General features: G+C 40.2%; 1 protein-coding gene across 1 annotated transcript in view; it reads left to right on the top strand.

The window, feature by feature from the left end:
* podxl2 (podocalyxin-like 2) overlaps positions 1 to 16,650 on the top strand; it is a 38,531-nt gene that overhangs the window by 3,777 nt on the left and 18,104 nt on the right. The window contains exons 2-5 of the mRNA XM_059329397.1: positions 8,104 to 8,444; positions 10,053 to 10,338; positions 13,511 to 13,620; positions 15,937 to 16,138. Of these exons, the coding sequence (XP_059185380.1) occupies positions 8,104 to 8,444; positions 10,053 to 10,338; positions 13,511 to 13,620; positions 15,937 to 16,138 (939 nt within the window). The remainder of the gene's footprint in view (positions 1 to 8,103; positions 8,445 to 10,052; positions 10,339 to 13,510; positions 13,621 to 15,936; positions 16,139 to 16,650) is intronic.

Raw genomic sequence — 16,650 nt, 5'->3', positions numbered from 1 at the left:
ACCCCTATGCTAGTTCAATCAGTTTCGCAGTTGCAATCATTCTCTGTGTTAGTGTCAGAAAGCTCAGGTGCTTACGGCGAGGGTCCAACGTTGACGCGATCATGGGGGGAGATGACACCAACTTATCATACTGAACCTGTACAAATCAAGTATTTATATATCAATAATCACGAAACAATGCTGTAATAGGTTTTGATAATTGTTGTTAACAGGCTTAAAATACTAGAAATGTGATTAAGTCTAGGCTAGTAGTTTTATTAAACCAGCATCGCATGATAAAGCTATGTTTTTTTATCAACTTCTGAGGTGAATATCTGGTTCTTTAGCTGCTTAATATCCACCAACTATTTGTTAAATTTATCTTTTGCGTGATGCTGAGAAGGTAGTGTACAATGTGGTTTATTAGAGATTTTTAGCTGAAAACAACTGAAATTGGGCCAAAAACATGAAAATTAACAACAATTAGTGCTAAAATACGACAAAATGATTTGTATTGATTCCTAGTCAACGACTGTAACATCCTCCAAAATGCATCTCTTGGGTATGACACATTAATGCTGCATCAGGATGGTGAAAGCCACATCAGCATGACCACAGCACAACTATAAACTATCTCTTTGAGCTTTAATGGACACTAAATGTCCTAACATCGTCTTCCTCTTTACTCTTCACTCTTCAGCTAAATATTTAACCTTTAACCTATGGTGTTCTGGCTCTGGATTGAGTTTAACTAGCTCTACTGTTCTTGATGCTTTTTGATCCTTGGTTTCTTGTAGATGCAAGCACATACTTTATTAAGGTGCAGTTGTATTAGCACAGTGTTGACTTTGGGGGGTTTAAAAGGAGAGAGGAATTGAAACAATCACAGCACTCCACATCTTTGCTCCATCATTACCTTCCATCCTCTATCTCTTCTCCTTGGACCAGTCATCCACAGGGAGCAGGACATTTTATAGGCCAGTGCTTTTTATACTTATTTTTTTATTCTACTTTCTAAATGTGCAATACATTTTCTCAGCCGATACCAGCTTTCTGATGTAATCGGCTGTTTATGTGACCTAATTATTTTCTTTTACTTTTAAGGATGAGGATTTTCCATATTTTTCTTATTAACAAGAAACCACAAATATTATTGTTTGTGTGTCATGCCATGTCATGCATTCATTGTATTCAAGTATTAAGAAGACTAAAGCCGATGGACAAAGAAAAACACGTGCTTTCACAACCCAAAATTTAGTTTGTTTCAATCAAACTCTGGTGTGGTTAAATCCTTGTTAGGTTTGTGGGGTCACTTGTGAATACTCCAATCGTACTCTGGTGTGGTTTCCGAACAAACCCTTGTGTGGTCAGACTGCACTGTGAACGTAGTCCAAAACCAAAACTAAAGCACAGCGGGTTGTGGACAGAGGAATTTTGTGAGATGTACACAGTGCGACAGATGTGACGTGACTTGGAAAGGACTAATCTGGACATGCTGAATGAAGTCCACAGAAACAATGATTATTATAAAATAATTTGAAATCAACTTGAAGAGAAAGGATTCATGCCCATAATAGATCAGTACAGAGTCAAGGTGGAAAAAAATCATCAGCAATATTTTAAAGTCCGTGATTGAAGGATAAATGTTGTTTTGGTTTCCATGTCTAAATTTTCCACCACACACTTTTCAATGAGAAATAATACTGATTATATAGTTAGAGCCCTCCGTCTTTGTACACACCCCTCCACAAATCTTTTTATTTTTACTTGTTCCGCTTACATTTATGAACTGTGAAAGCAGACAACACTTAATACAAAACAAAGAAATAGTAACATTTTCACTGATGCTATGATTGAAAAAAATCATAAAACACAACTTTTTCTATGCTACTGTGTTCTTTTGTCAAATTTGGTGTTCTGTGTTGATCATGACACACCAAATAACGAAACTGAAAGGTGGCTTTAAGGGTCCAGCTATGCAAATCCATGCTTAGACACAGAGTTGCTTTGAGCTAAATGCTAACATCAGCATGCTAACATGCTCACAATGACAAGGCTATATGCAGACACTATGCAATGGTAATGTTAACCAGGTTCACCATGTTAATTTAGGGTGTTAGCATGCTAACATTTGCAAATTAGCACTAATGAGAAGAAGAAAAGGAACAACAACCGAGGAAAAGAAACAGGTGCAGTACATGAGCATACATTGTAGGAAAACAATGATTGATAAATAAACAATTTATAACTAAAATAAACATGATGTATACAGTTTTTTAGTAAATCTTTGAATGTAGCTTTAAAGCTCTTTGACAACAAAGCTGAATGCTAATGTCAACATGCTTACATGTTTACAATGACAATGCTGACATGGTGAATGTGGTAAATAGTATCTCCTAAACATTATTAACATGTTAGAATGTTAGCATCTTAACAATTGATAGTTAGCATAAACAAAGTAGATCTGAGACTGAGAATTTGTTTAGTTTTGCAAGCATTTGGTTATAAACAAAGCAAACAAATCAAATTGGAAAAATGGGGGTGTTTCCATTACAGTCCAATACCTGGAATGAGGCGGGTCTCACTCGGCGAAACGCCCCTAATGGGTGGCCTTTTGACAGGACTTTTTTTGTCCCTGTCGAAGAACAGGGCCGTTTTTCTCCCCAGAAAAAAGCCTGGTTACTGATTGGATAGAACACTAAGCAGGATGTGACGTGGTACTCGACGCAGAGGAAAACTCAGCAGGTCACCAAAGTCAGTAAAATTAAAGTGGAAATGAAACAGTCAACCAAATTAACATTATTTAATAGATTGAGTCATATTCTTATCAATAGTTATATAACACACCAGAAAAATATAAACCTATAAAAGAAAAACTGAACGCCATTTTATCTTTCATGGCAAGAGTGCCGCCATCCTGCGGTACTAAATGCTGTGATGTCACGGGGATGGTTGGCTTCACAGTCCTGAGGAGAGTCCTCTTGTCCGCATCATAGTGAGAGATAATAGCGAGAGACAACAGATTGAACGGTGGAGACTGGTGAGCCAAAGGAGAAGAGAAGACAGAAGGGAGGACACTACTGCATTGTTCCAAGCTGTAAAATTAGTTTTACAGGACAAAACCCATTTTCGCAAACTTCCGCTGAAACGGAGAGCAGTACAGTGCAGTGCTGCGCTGTATATGATATGTATATCATATGTATAACATATTTATAGAGCTCAGGTTATAGGCGCTGAAATTAAAAACACTCGAGCAGCTCCAGGCTTTAGTCTGGTGGTCCGGCAGACCACTAGCTAGCGAAACTGAAAACTCTTTTGCTCTATGCAATCTTCCTCCAGAAAATGCTGACTACAGACGCTGGAGTGTTTTTAATTTCACAGCCTATAACCTGAGCTCTACTGAGTGCACAACTCACTCTGACAGTACAGCGGTATCAATCAACCATAGTAACAAGCAAGCGGGGGGGACAGGTAACACACAAACGTAGGTCTCTGACTCTGTCCCTCTTTGAGCCTCTTATTAAACACACCTTTCACCTCAAACAGCAGCTCTCATAAATACCCTCCCAACTCTGACACACAGCCTAAAGATGAACATATCTCTGCAGCTCAGGATTGGTCTGAACTGACTGTCAAAAATTAAAAAGTAACCACAATAAAAAAATACTGATGCAAACCTCCAAAGAAATAGACTATTTCTTACCATGACTCCACGTCAGTCAGTAAGGTTATCCTAAATTCTGCGACCTCCCTCACCATCACCTTGCAGGCTATAGTCTTGTAATGCGTGCTGACTAGACTGCAGGATTCCTTTATTTGGCCCATCTGCTTCAAATACGTCTCCATTTGTAGTGGTAGGGTTAGGGTTAGATATAACATAATGCACAATCATTTATTTTTGTAGAAATATCTTACTTTCTCAATAGAAGTATTGACAGTCACCAGCTAAGAAACCACTTGAGGCTGGGTTTCTTTGAGCCTTGAACACGTGTTCCGCGAAGACCCGCCCCATTCTGCCTCAGATTGGCTATGACTCTGACAGCTCAACAACATGAACCAATAGTAGCGGCAGTGTACTAGAACTATACTGCCCACCTGTGCTCTCGGTATAAACAAAATGGTAAATGGAGTGCACTTATATAGCGCTTTTATCCAAATCGCTTTACACTATACACTGCGCTCATTCAGACACACATTCATACTGGTGGCCGAGGCTACCAGGGCACACTGGTGCCACCTGCCACCATTGGGAATTAATTTACACACCGATGAACGCAGCATCGGGAGTAATTTGGGGTTCAGTATCTTGCTCAAGGATACTTCGACATGTAGGCTGCCATGGGCAGGGATCGAACAACCTTCCGGTTACTGGATGAATGCTCTACCAACTGAGCCACAAGGCAGCATTCAAAACTCACAGTAGCGTACAATGACAGCATGAGGCTACTACTGAGAGCTCCAAGAAGCTCCAGTGCAAGCCATATGTTTGTCACTGTAGGGGTACCCACCTGCTCTGCTGTGTTACGGAATCTGATGAAAGCTGTTTTGGGCTGATCCGATGGCTCCAGCTCCAGCTGATAATACCCACTTTTAAGGTAGAGTAGAGTGAACCATTTTGAACCTGACAGCAATGTGAAGGTCTCCTCAATTCGAGGTAAAGGATATGTGTCCTTATTAGTGAGGGTCAGTCTTCGATAGTCTACAACCATTCTCAGGTCCCCATTTTTCTTCCGAACAAGCACAATTGGAGAAGCATAAGGACTAGTAGATTCTTCAATAATGCCTGCTGCCAAAAGGTCCAGCAAATGCCTTTTTAGGTCACTGAAATCTGCTGCAGAGACACAACGTGTTCTTTCTTTAAATGGGACATGGGACTCTAACTCAACACGATGAATGACTCCAGATACGCCGCCAACATCAAGTTCGTGTCTAGAGAAAGCATGTGCCACTTCTTTATCCATCCTAGTCTGTATGTGTTCTTTAAGCTGTGCTGATATGGGACTATCACCACGGCTTGTTACTAGCAGGAGCTCCTACATGTTTAAAGGTTAGTTAGACTGGCAAAAATGTAGATAGATTACTAGGGTAGGGCCACATACATACAGACTCAAGTAAAAGTAAGAAAATGAAAAATAATAATAATTAAATACAGTAAAATAAAAAAATACAATAATACCATTCCACATATAAAACATAAATAATTAATGAAAAGACATAAATGGGAGTAAGCATCTCAATGATGGGCTTAATGCAACTCTCAACCTTATTACATGCCTTTCAAGGATTCAGCAATACTGCGCCAAGACTTCAATGTGCTCTCAGTAGCCCCATTAACATGAGCTGGTGAGAGCTCCATATATACAACATCCAAAAAGGAGACAGTCCATCTAACCATTGGGTTATGAGGTGGCTTCCAGCGGGTTGCAACAATTTTCTTGGCTGCTGTTAGTCTGGCAAAAATGGTGCGTTTTTTAAGTTTAGAGAGATTCAGAGATGACAAATCATTTAAAATAAAACCAAAAATATAGAAACAGGCACTGTGACTTCCATCAAAATAGATGTGACATTCCTCCAGAACTGTCTCACAGGAGGGCAGTCCTAAAACATATATATGTTTGTATGTACCTTGAGCCTTCATGGAACAAAGTGTACAAAGAGGGTCTTTTGAAATGTTCATGTGGTGAAGTACGACAGGGGGAATGCATTTCCTGTGCAAAAAATTAAAGTGAATTTGCTCATGATCTGGACTGTGAGACACTTCCTGAATAGTGGACCACACAGCATCCCAATCAAAAATATTGGTCTAACTCTGGACAATCTTGCATCCAAACCCCATCTACAGGAAGTCTATCATGACTAACATAAACTAGTACAGCCTGAACACCAAAACCTTAGATTTTGTTTGTTTAGTAAATACTTCATAAAGTGCAGGAATGGTTAACGGGCGCTGCTAAAGAACACCATACGCCTTCATAGCAGATCTCAACTGTAAATATAAGAAAAAGGAGGAACCCGGCAGATTTAATGCAACTTTGATGTCGGAAAAAGATAGTAGCCCTTGGTCATTAAAGACATCTTTCAGATAGTGAACACACTCTTTGTTCCCACTAAGGAGCTGAAATAGGCCTCCCACCAATAAGAAGAGCTCTGTTGTTGAATATTGGAGAAAGGGTATGCCGATTGCAGGAAAGACAACAATGGGCCTCAACTAATCTCTGCGTCTTTATAAGCTGAGAAATAATACGGCCAAAACGCAGGAATCAATTATACTACTCTCTAAAGTATACCAGGAAACAGATGAGCGTGGGTCTGCAAAATGACCAAAAATACAATTTGAAATTTGGCACAGTGAGGTCACCATCATCTCTCATTCTATGTAAAATTGACATTTTCAGATGAGGTCGCTTTCCTTTTCAAATAAATCTTGAAACTGCAGATGCAGAAGCTTGGCCCCCCTCCCCTGTGCCATGTCATAAGTCATAAGTCTGTCCATGTTTGTGAAGTGTATTATGCTTATGTTGCTGAGGTTTTTCCATTGTTTTTTCCACCTTTCCTCCCCTCACGTTGTGCTGCATTTCTTTCTCTTCATCTCGGTCTTCCTGTCCTGTTCAGCTCTGTCATATTGTTTGTGTGTTTTATACGTTTTGGACGGGTTGATGGCAAATTTCGTTGTACTACCCTGTGCAATGACAATAAAGGCTTCCGATTCTAATTCTGATTCTAATCAGGTGGGAGGAAGAGAGGGACCATAGAGCTAACAAAATTTATTTTAGGCAGAATGTTCATCTTGACAGTAGAAATACAGGCTCAGATGGACATGGGGAGACTTTTGACAATATGGTTTAAGGAAGGAAACATTTCTATTCTACAGTATAAACAGCAGAAATGTCAACGTTGGGACGTAGACTGATGGTTCAAACAAATACAAATACAAATACAAATACTCTGACCCTGAACATCACTGCTCATGTCCTGTGTGAAACCAAAAGTCAAACATTCTTATTTTAACTCTTTGTAGCACAATGTGAACCAAGTGTTGAAGTTTATCTGATGACCCTGCATTGAGAAAAAAAATGTTTAAAAGGGTGTTGAAAATATAACACCAAGGTGTCCTGACTAAATGTCTGCATGTTAATTACTTACTTATTTACCTATTTTAAATAACAATCGCTTATATCTGCTTACATATACGTTAAAGTGTGTTTAAAACGTCTTTTAGAAGCAAATATGCTGCTTTTTAATGCTAAATTGAGTGTTTTGTCAGTGTTTCGCTTTACTTTTATGTTTACTACTGTAAGCGACGTGGGTATGTGAGAAGGAATAAATCATTTCAAACACAGTCTGGGTCTTTCTCATAACATTTAGCGAGCTTTCCCTGACGGCCAGTACATGTAAGTCTCTCTCATGTCATTTGTAAACATGTAGTTAACATTACAGCAATTATTTAAGAACCTACTGAGATTATATGTGGATAAGGAAAGAACATAATAAACGTATACTTCCATCATATTATTAGCAACTCATTTGCATATCACATTTACACTACCATCATTTATATTGTTAAAAAAAGAAAAACAGTTTTTTATAGTTGCAAACAGGCAAAAATATTCTGATAAAGAAACATATTTTTATATTAGTTTCAGTTTATTTGCCTCATTGCCTCCCGAAATGTTTTAACTTTGTTTTGAAATGTACTGCATATAAATAAAATTTTCTTCTTCTTCTTCTTCTTCTTCTTCTTCTTCTTCTTCTTCTTCTTCTTCTTCTTCTAATAAATAAACTAAACAACTGAATGATTAAGGAATAGATTAACCTTGCACCTAAATATATTTTCTTGTCTTAAAATTCACAGCTTTTTTTCTTGTTTATAATTCATTAATTTATGTTAAGATAAAAATATAATTAATGTAATTTTTATTGATGCAATATTCTAAATTATTATTATTTTATTATTATTAATTTTCCTATTCTCAAGTGTACTCCAGTGTTTGTAGCGTACAATATTGTGTACTTAGATTTATTGTTTTTCTTTTAACATTTTTATTCCCACTGTATGTATTGCGTGTTTTAGATTTTGATGTATTACCTATAAACAATCTAAAATGTTTTCTCTGTTTCCTGCAGCTCTCCTGGCCAGCTGCGATGCCTTCAGATTGGGATCGTTGCATCGTGCCATCCCCCTTAGTCCTCCGGTGGCTCGTGTGTTCCAGGACAAAGCCCCAGCCCAGCCACACTTTATCCAGGAATTAGTCAGAACCAAACGCCACTCAGTCCAGCAGTTAGTGCGAGTCCAGCCCCATCTGGTCCATGACATGGGCTGGCCCGAGATACACGAAACATCCCGATCTCAGGCCAAGATGGACTCCACTAACTCCTCCCAGTCAAACCCGCCGCCGCTAGTCAGTCAGGATGCAGTCAGAAACCGCCCGACTGTGGATGAAAACCTCATGGAGAACGCAATGGAGGTGAGGATGCATCATGTGAACTTTAAACAGACTTGTGACAAAATAAAATAATAATTAAAGCTGCAAGCAGTGTTGAACGGGTTTTTCGCCCCTCCATGCATGTCGGGGTGGACGCGGGACTCGGCCGGCGCAGCCACGCATTTTGCAACCACCATTGGTTTGTCACATTTAGCAGGATTCTCTCTGTCTGGAAGTACCCATTTTGAAGTGGATACCGAGGTTAATTTAATTCAAGATGGCCGACTTTTTAATGATCAGTTTCATGATATGGGTCCAACTGTTTTTTTTATATGTCTCAACATGTTACCTCTACCTACCAAATTTCGATTTCCAGTTGTTTGTCAGTGATGAATTCATTTAAGGTGAGGTTTTTATGTTGAGGAATCTTGTATTGAAGAGGGCTATTTTCAGAAGCTTTTGTTTTGAAGTTTGCATGAAGGAAGTGGGTATTAGGCGAAGATTGAAGGCATTCACTTGGTGGTTGTCCTGATGACATGTTGAGTTGTTGTGGTGATGGAATGAGGAAGTGCGGGAGCTGTTGTCGGTCCAGAGAGATGGAATACTGTTTGCTGCGGTGGAGTTGTATATAAACTTTCAACAGGAGCCTCTATGAGTGTAGTGGCGGCGTCGTAGAAGTCCAAAGTGTTTTATTGCAGTGAAGTTCCGTAGAGGGAGGTGTTTGATCATTCAGCCGGGGTTGCAAAATTGTGTAGCACCAAAAAGGCAATTCATTTATCAGAATAATGATAATAACTAGAAAATTTCCTCTGGGGAAATTCTGAAAGGGCCACAGGGGCTACTGCCGGTGTATGTACACTATGATGACATTCTTCAGAGATTTCAAACAATTAATACTAGTAATGTTATGATACTATATTATATACAAGGAGCACACCTACAACAAGCATTCCTTTTCAAGTATTTATTTATACAGCAACCTGTGCCGTTTAACCTCAAAATATGTGTGTGTGTGTGTGTGTGTTTGAAACATGTGTGTCTGTAGGAGTGTGCGTGTGTGTATGTGTGTAACTAAAATCACATAAAGTTACGTGTGTGTGTGTGTGTGTGTGTGAAGCATGTGTATCTGGAGGATACCAATAATCTAAAATGATTTACAGGAAAGAAAGGGGAACACACAATGTGTAAAATTATGTTTTACTTGAACTCAGCTGACTGATTAATATGTCATGGGCTACATGGTGATGTAATGGTTAGCACTCTTGCCTAACAGCAAGAGGGTCGCCGGTTCAACTCCAGCCTGTGAACTCCACACATGTTCTCCGGGTACTTAGGCTCCCACAGTCCAAAAACATGCAGGTTAGGTTTAGGTTTAATTGGTGACTCTACATTTCCCATAGTGGTTGTCTGGCCAGGGCCCCGCCTCTCATGTCAGCTGGGATCCCACGACCCGAGTTCGGATAAGCAGCTAAGGATAACGAATGTCATTGGCATGTCATTCTGGAACTGGGCAACATAGGAAAATAACATCGTAACTTGGCACAAAAATGTCTTTACATTTTTTTCTTTTAAATATTAAGTTCTAAATTGGTTTTGATAAGATGATGATTCTCAGCCACACTGTCTGAACAAATATCTCTCTCCTTTCAGCAAATGGTTCATCTGGCGGTTCCTCTGGACTCCACCGACCCAGACAAGGAGCTCCACGTTGGGCCAGGAGCCGGCGATGCCTCACTCGAGGCTTCGGGTTTCTACGGGACGGACATGGAGGACAGAGACAGAGGAGAGGAGGGAGGAGAGGACCGCGAGAGGAGAGGGGGAGAGGACGAGTGGGAGAGAGACATAGGAGAGGACAGAGAGAGGCAAGGAAGAGATGATCAAGAGTTCCATGTTTTGGATGCCAACCACACAACTCCAGATCTGGATGCTCTGATTGGTTAGTAGAAATAAATCAAATCAAGGATATTGACATCCCATAATACTCCCTCAGGCAACTGTATAAACTGTTAATGTTCTCCAGTAGGATTTATTTACAAAGGTTTCTTTCTGAGATCCCAAGGATGTTTACTTTATATCCAATATTTCTACAGACTTCTTCTTCTCCTCTTGACAAACATGACGTTTGAAGACAGCCACTTCCAGACTGGAAGTGGCTGGCACAGTCTGGAGATGCATATCTCTGCAGGAATTACCTATTTTGTAAAGCCAGTTTGATAGTTAGCATCACCCTGGTTCCCTTGACATAAAGCTGATTTGACTGTTCTATTAGATTTTGCGTAATTACAAAAAAAAAATCTCTGGGGCAAACAAATCTTCACAAATCTATTTTTTTCAGCAAGATAATCTTCACATGTCCTTGAAGCACCTGCTACATGGAGTCCCTCAGTCAACTACAAGCAGAAAAAGAAGTAAACAGCCTGGTGGATGGACCAATCAGTACGACAGCAACAAACGACAAAAGGATCCTGAGAGAATGCAGCTGTAGATGGTCCAAAAAAACAACCTGCCTGGGTATGCAAATTCACCAGGGGACGGCCAATGTGGCAGGACTATCCAGATGCAGACTTGCACTGCAGTAGCAGATAAGACAAGTGTTATGCATAGCCAGGATGAGAACCACAGTGCTACTGTGACCACTGTGGCATCTGATAAGAGAGAGGAAGACCTGTCTGCCCAGCAGGATTTGTACCTGCACCAGCATGTCTCACAGTGTGAACATCACACCCAAGCACCAAGCAGAGAACCCACCAGATGCTCTCCTGAAAAACCATATGACCCATGGTCAAAACGGTGCCCCTCCTTCGGCACAGCCTGCACTCTGGTGTGTCTGCCAGACAGGTCAGCCGGGCTTGGGAGGAAGTCATAAACCGGACCCTAACAATAAATTTGATTTATATAGTGCTTTTAAAGGTACTCAAAGTCGCTTAACATAACACATTGAAACAAATACAAAATACAGAAAACAAAACAGAGATGAGTGTTTACGAGTTCAGTTTTAGTGGTGGGAGTCAGGTCTTGTAAGCAATCTTGAAAAGGTGGTTTTGAGTTGATTTTTGAAGGCTTGGAGTGAGTCTGAGGGAGGGAGGTCCAGAGGGGCAGCAGTGGAAAAGGCTCTAACGGTGTGCTGCTTGGTCGTGGTGATGGGGGGCAATGGCTATGTTATCGCTTTTTAACATTCCATCGAGCTGAGACGCGTACTGTTTAGGCGCAGGGCAAAGGGGGTCTCAGGCTTACACACTCGAACTCTCACACATATACAGATATGCAAACATACCTGCCCACCCCCACCCCCCTATCCCATGCCTTCGCCTCTTCTAGCCCACAGCGAGACAAGCGGGTCTGTGACAGCGCCTCAAATGGCTGCAGGACCAGATGGCTGCTTGACTATGCTAGCTCCCCCCTCCCCTGTGGCATGTATAAGTCATAAGTCTGTTGTGAAGTGTATTGAGTATGTGATTATGTTGCTGAGGTTTTTTTCATTGTTTTTTCTTCCTTTCCTCTCCTCACGTTGTGCTGTATTTCTTTTCTTTCATCTCTGTCTCCCTGTCCTGTCCACCTCTGTCATTTTGTATGTGTGTTTTATACGTTTCGGACGGGTTGATGGCAAATCTTGTTGTACTTGTACTTGTTGTGGGGGAGTGACGTTGGTGGAGGTCTGTGAGGTGTGGGGGGAACAAGGTTATTGAGGGCTTTGTAGGTGATGAGCAGGATCTTGAAGTGGATTCAGTGCTGGATAGGGAGCCAGTGAAGGTGCTGAAGGGTGGGTGAGATGTGTTCTCTGGAGCGGGAGTGGATGAGCAGCTGAGTTTTGGACATATTGTAGTTTTTGAAGTTTGGTGGAGGGGAGGCCGTATAGAATGCTTTTACAATAGTCCAGTCTGGAGGTTATGAAAGCATGAATTAGTGTTTCGGCAGCAGGGGAGGAGAGGATAGGACAAAGGCGGAAGGTGTGCACTGTTGTGGAGGTGGGAGAAGGATGTCCAGGGTGATACCGAGGTTTCTGACAGAGGGGAAGGGGGTAACTGTGTGTGTCCATCGATGTTCAGTGAGAAGTCCTGGCAAGAGGGGGAGGCGGGATTTAGGGCCAATGATGACAATTTCTGCTTTGTTGCAGTTTAGTTTGAGGAAGTTGCTGTTCATCCAGGTTTTTATGTCAGTGAGGCAGTTATTGATGACGAGCATAATGGATGTCCTTTCGAGTATGGAAGGGAAGGGCAAGCTCGGTCAAATTTTTTTTTGTGTGGGGAACTTGAATGAATGCTAAAATGAGACACTAAACACGACGGAAAATGCAACGGAAAACGCGTCCAGTGGGGATTACAAAATAGAATGTGTATGCGCCGCTCTAGCTCGCTCCCGGTGGGGACTGCCAGGAAATTTTGTTGGAATTATTATTTTTTCTTTTGTTATGACTCTTCTGTTGAAAAGATGAAGTGGATTTTTATCTGTTTGAGGAACTGAACTTTAACAAAGGAACTGACCTCACTGCAACTGAGCTCTTGTTGATTGTCAGTAATATATGAGTGAATGCAATGAATGACTCGGTTTCATTATTTTATGTGGAACTGCTAAAAACAGTAGACTGTTTATTTATTTACATATGTTACTAAGGTTTTATGTGGTTTATATTGATCCCTACACCCTTTGTAAGGTTTCATGAGAGGCATAATCTATTTTCCCTAATTTAGTTTTTATTGTGAGTACTTTGATCTGACTGGCACCCCAACAAACTTAGTAGTCAAATTGGTACAAAACAACACCTGTCCACCGACTGGGTTTTTAAGGATTAATTCCTGCAGCTCTCTGTTTGGCATAAATGTAAATTAAAAAAAACAACAACAAAAAACCCCAGACATTTTTCTTTTCTGTCTTGCTAAATGACCAACTTCTATATTACTTATAAACAAAATATAGAAAGTTAAAATTAATTATTTGGTTAACATTCAACAAACGAATGTACTGTATATGTCTATATATTTCCTGTGAGTTTTTGGTATCAGCAGGCTGTGAGAACCTCATGACAGCTTAAAAAAGATGAAATTGCTGATGAGATGTTTCTTTACATTAACACATAAACTGGCATTGGCACGTCTCTTTGTGTCATGCAGGCTACAGTCCGTCTTTCTACCTCTCCAGCTCCAACCAGCCCAGCATCTCCCCTCTGGCCGGGCGTCACAAATCTAGGCTGCAGGAGCATCGTGCATCCCCAGTCCTGGAGGTGAGGACAGAACCATTCTGATGTTTCTGTAAATATTAAGACACAGTTTAAACAGCAGTTGTCATGTGTGGAAATAAGGAAATAGGACATTTTTTTTCAAAGCAGCATATAATGAGGAATTGTAAACTGCAGTCGGACTTTAATTAGATTGCAGTTAATCCAGCGCTCACATGCTAATCTTGAGCTGTATAATTTAATCAGTCTTTAACTTCTTTATGGGATTAGTGGCGTCCCATTGGCCCAAATCCACTGGTTAAACAGGGACAACTGACACAGCAAAAAACATACTGATAAAATGGATAGATAGATAGATAGATAGATAGATAGATAGATAGATAGATAGATAGATAGATAGATAGATAGATAGATAGATAGCTGGGGCCGTGTGCTATGCTAAAAGCTCTGCTTTTGATGGCTGTGTTGTTGAGGTCAGAGAGGTTTGGGGTAGGGAGACCAATGATTTTGGAGGCGTGTTGTGTAATGTGTGCTAGTGTGTTCCTTTTTTGAGGTGGTTAACATGTTAAAGAAGCAGGTAGAACAGTGGAGGAGGATGGGTTGAACTATGCTTTTGTAAAGTCATAACCATAGACTGTATATAAATAATGGACGTAGTCATGTGACGTCACCCATTGGTTTGTGGCGAGCTGGAAGCATCGAGTTCAGCGTTACACTCGTCGCCATCTTGCGTCGCCATCTTGTTTCCAATACGGGGAGCAGACCATATCTGGACTGTGGAGGAGCGAGAGGGATCTGATCACTGACTACACGCCTCTCTACACCTCAACCTGACTGAGAAAAGTCACTGCTAATTCATGTTAGCATTAACTGGAGCATTAACTGGGATGTTAGTTTTGGCAAAAAACAAAACGTATGTTACTTACCGAAGAAAAACGAACAGCTACTCCTTGGAGTGTCTGTTAGTCCAACCAAACGCTGAGCAAGACATTTTTAATTAACAAAACTGATGTTTACACGATGGCGCCAAACAATTCCGCCTATGCACACTCTTCAGACATATATTTATTAACCCTCTGGAGTCCATCTATTTATTGAAAATATACTGAGCATGTGTTATTTACAGTGATAACTTGAAAGTCCAATCATAGGGGCTTTTTACACAGTGTGCCATTTATGTTTCTAGTTTCTTTTAAAATGCAAATTTTCTTTGTACTAAACTATTACTATTTTTAATTTACATGCAAATAGACATGTTGTTAATGTTTTTATAGTTATTTATTTTTTCATTATTTTCTGCTGTTTTTGTGTGTATAAATAGTGAAAAAATGGTACATTTCTATAGACATTTTTGTTTCTTGTTCTTTTGTTTGTATTTTTGGTTCCTGGCAGCTTTATACTTTGTTAATTAAAATACAATGAAAAATCTGACTGATAGGCAAATTTGTGTCAAGAAAAAGGAGCCATGCATGTGATGTAAGGACAGACTGAAAGATACTAAACACAGACAGAAACGAATGCAGAGGAAGTTGACAAATTTGAACCAAAATCTCCTGGACTTAAGAGGTTTAATCAATCTGGTCCTCCATCAAGGCGATCACAACGACTGGGTCTCACTAAACGACTGGGTCTCACTAAACCCCATTAGTTTATCCATAAACAGGGCTAGTTGGTAGATTAGGCTTTTGCCAAATCCTGTTGGAAGAGAGGCTAAAACATCCTTTTTGGTGGTGATAAAGGAGTGTAAAGCCGTTCTACTTTTAAAATAAACTTTTGCTCTAAACTATCTAGAACACTGTCTACAGCTGGATCCAAAGAGAGCTTCGCGTCTACTGCAGCCATGTTGGATTCGTAAGAAAACTACAAGCTTCTGTCTGTCCAATAGTACGCGGCATCTTGCTGTCCCTCCCCGTTCTGTGATTGGATACTGAAAGCAGGGCTAAGAATCGGCCATGGACACCATGCTGCCTTGCAGTTCCAAACAAAATCGAGCACAAGGCAGCATGGGTACAACCCAGCTTTTCTTTTAAATACACATGTTCCAGTTTTAAATATTTCTCTTTCAATTTTACTAATAATAAAATCTAATAATAATAAATATCCAAAATGTATTTTCTTCTGTATAGACTTCCCTTACTTCTTTGTCCTTCTATTCATTTATTTAATCAATTTCTTTAGCAACCCAGAGTTTTTTACATCAGATGGACTGCGAGAGGGCATTTTTTGGTTGCTGCAGAGTTGGGGACAAATAGGATTTTGAAACATTAGGGGAACTTCACCTCCTCCAGTCCTCAGTAGAAATTAAACCTTCTACTGTCACCACCAAGAGTGTCTCCCTTTAACTCAGTGTCTCTCACACAGGTGGGTCCTTCAGAGAGACAGCTGTGGAAGGAAGAGGCTCATTCCAGTGGATACGGCGTCCTTCACTCCCCCGTCACTGCAACCAGTCTGGCATCTACTGCGATGTCTGCTGCGCCTGCTGCTGCTGGAGACACTGCAGGAACCATCATCCCTGAGACGGACACAGGCACGGACTTCGGACTGCTGGGAAGTTACACAAAAGGTAGTTGAAATTAAGTTTGAGTTTGATAAAGAAAGAAAGAAATAATAAAATAAATGTCTCAACAACTGTTGGATGGAATGACATTGAATTTGGTTCAAACATTTATGCTCAGAGGACTCTCCCTTTTCCTCCTGCACTACTATTGAACATGTCTGGTTTTAAATGAAATATCTGGTTTTGAATTAAATATCTCATCAACTCTCATCTGATTGGCCTGACAATACATTGTAATAACTTTCAGTCAGTGACTCTGAGTATTGTGATGTCTTGTAATGATTTGCAACTGGTTTAACGACAAAGTATACCAGAAACACAGCACAGCTGTGAAGTGCATCCAAAGCAGTACGTATCTTTTTTCTAAAGAAATCGCAAAAATACACAATTTCTCATTTAAAGAAATGGTAAAATCAAACATTATCATCAGAGTGTTAACTGTCCACCAAATTTACCTAATATAAATTGTTAAAAATGTTCATTTATATTTCAATATTATATTTAATAAACTTATCTTA

The sequence above is a fragment of the Centropristis striata genome, chromosome 3, assembly GCF_030273125.1.
Source record: "Centropristis striata isolate RG_2023a ecotype Rhode Island chromosome 3, C.striata_1.0, whole genome shotgun sequence".
In the NCBI taxonomy this organism is placed as follows: Eukaryota; Metazoa; Chordata; class Actinopteri; order Perciformes; family Serranidae; genus Centropristis; species Centropristis striata.
This window is presented reverse-complemented; position numbering and strand designations above follow the sequence as displayed.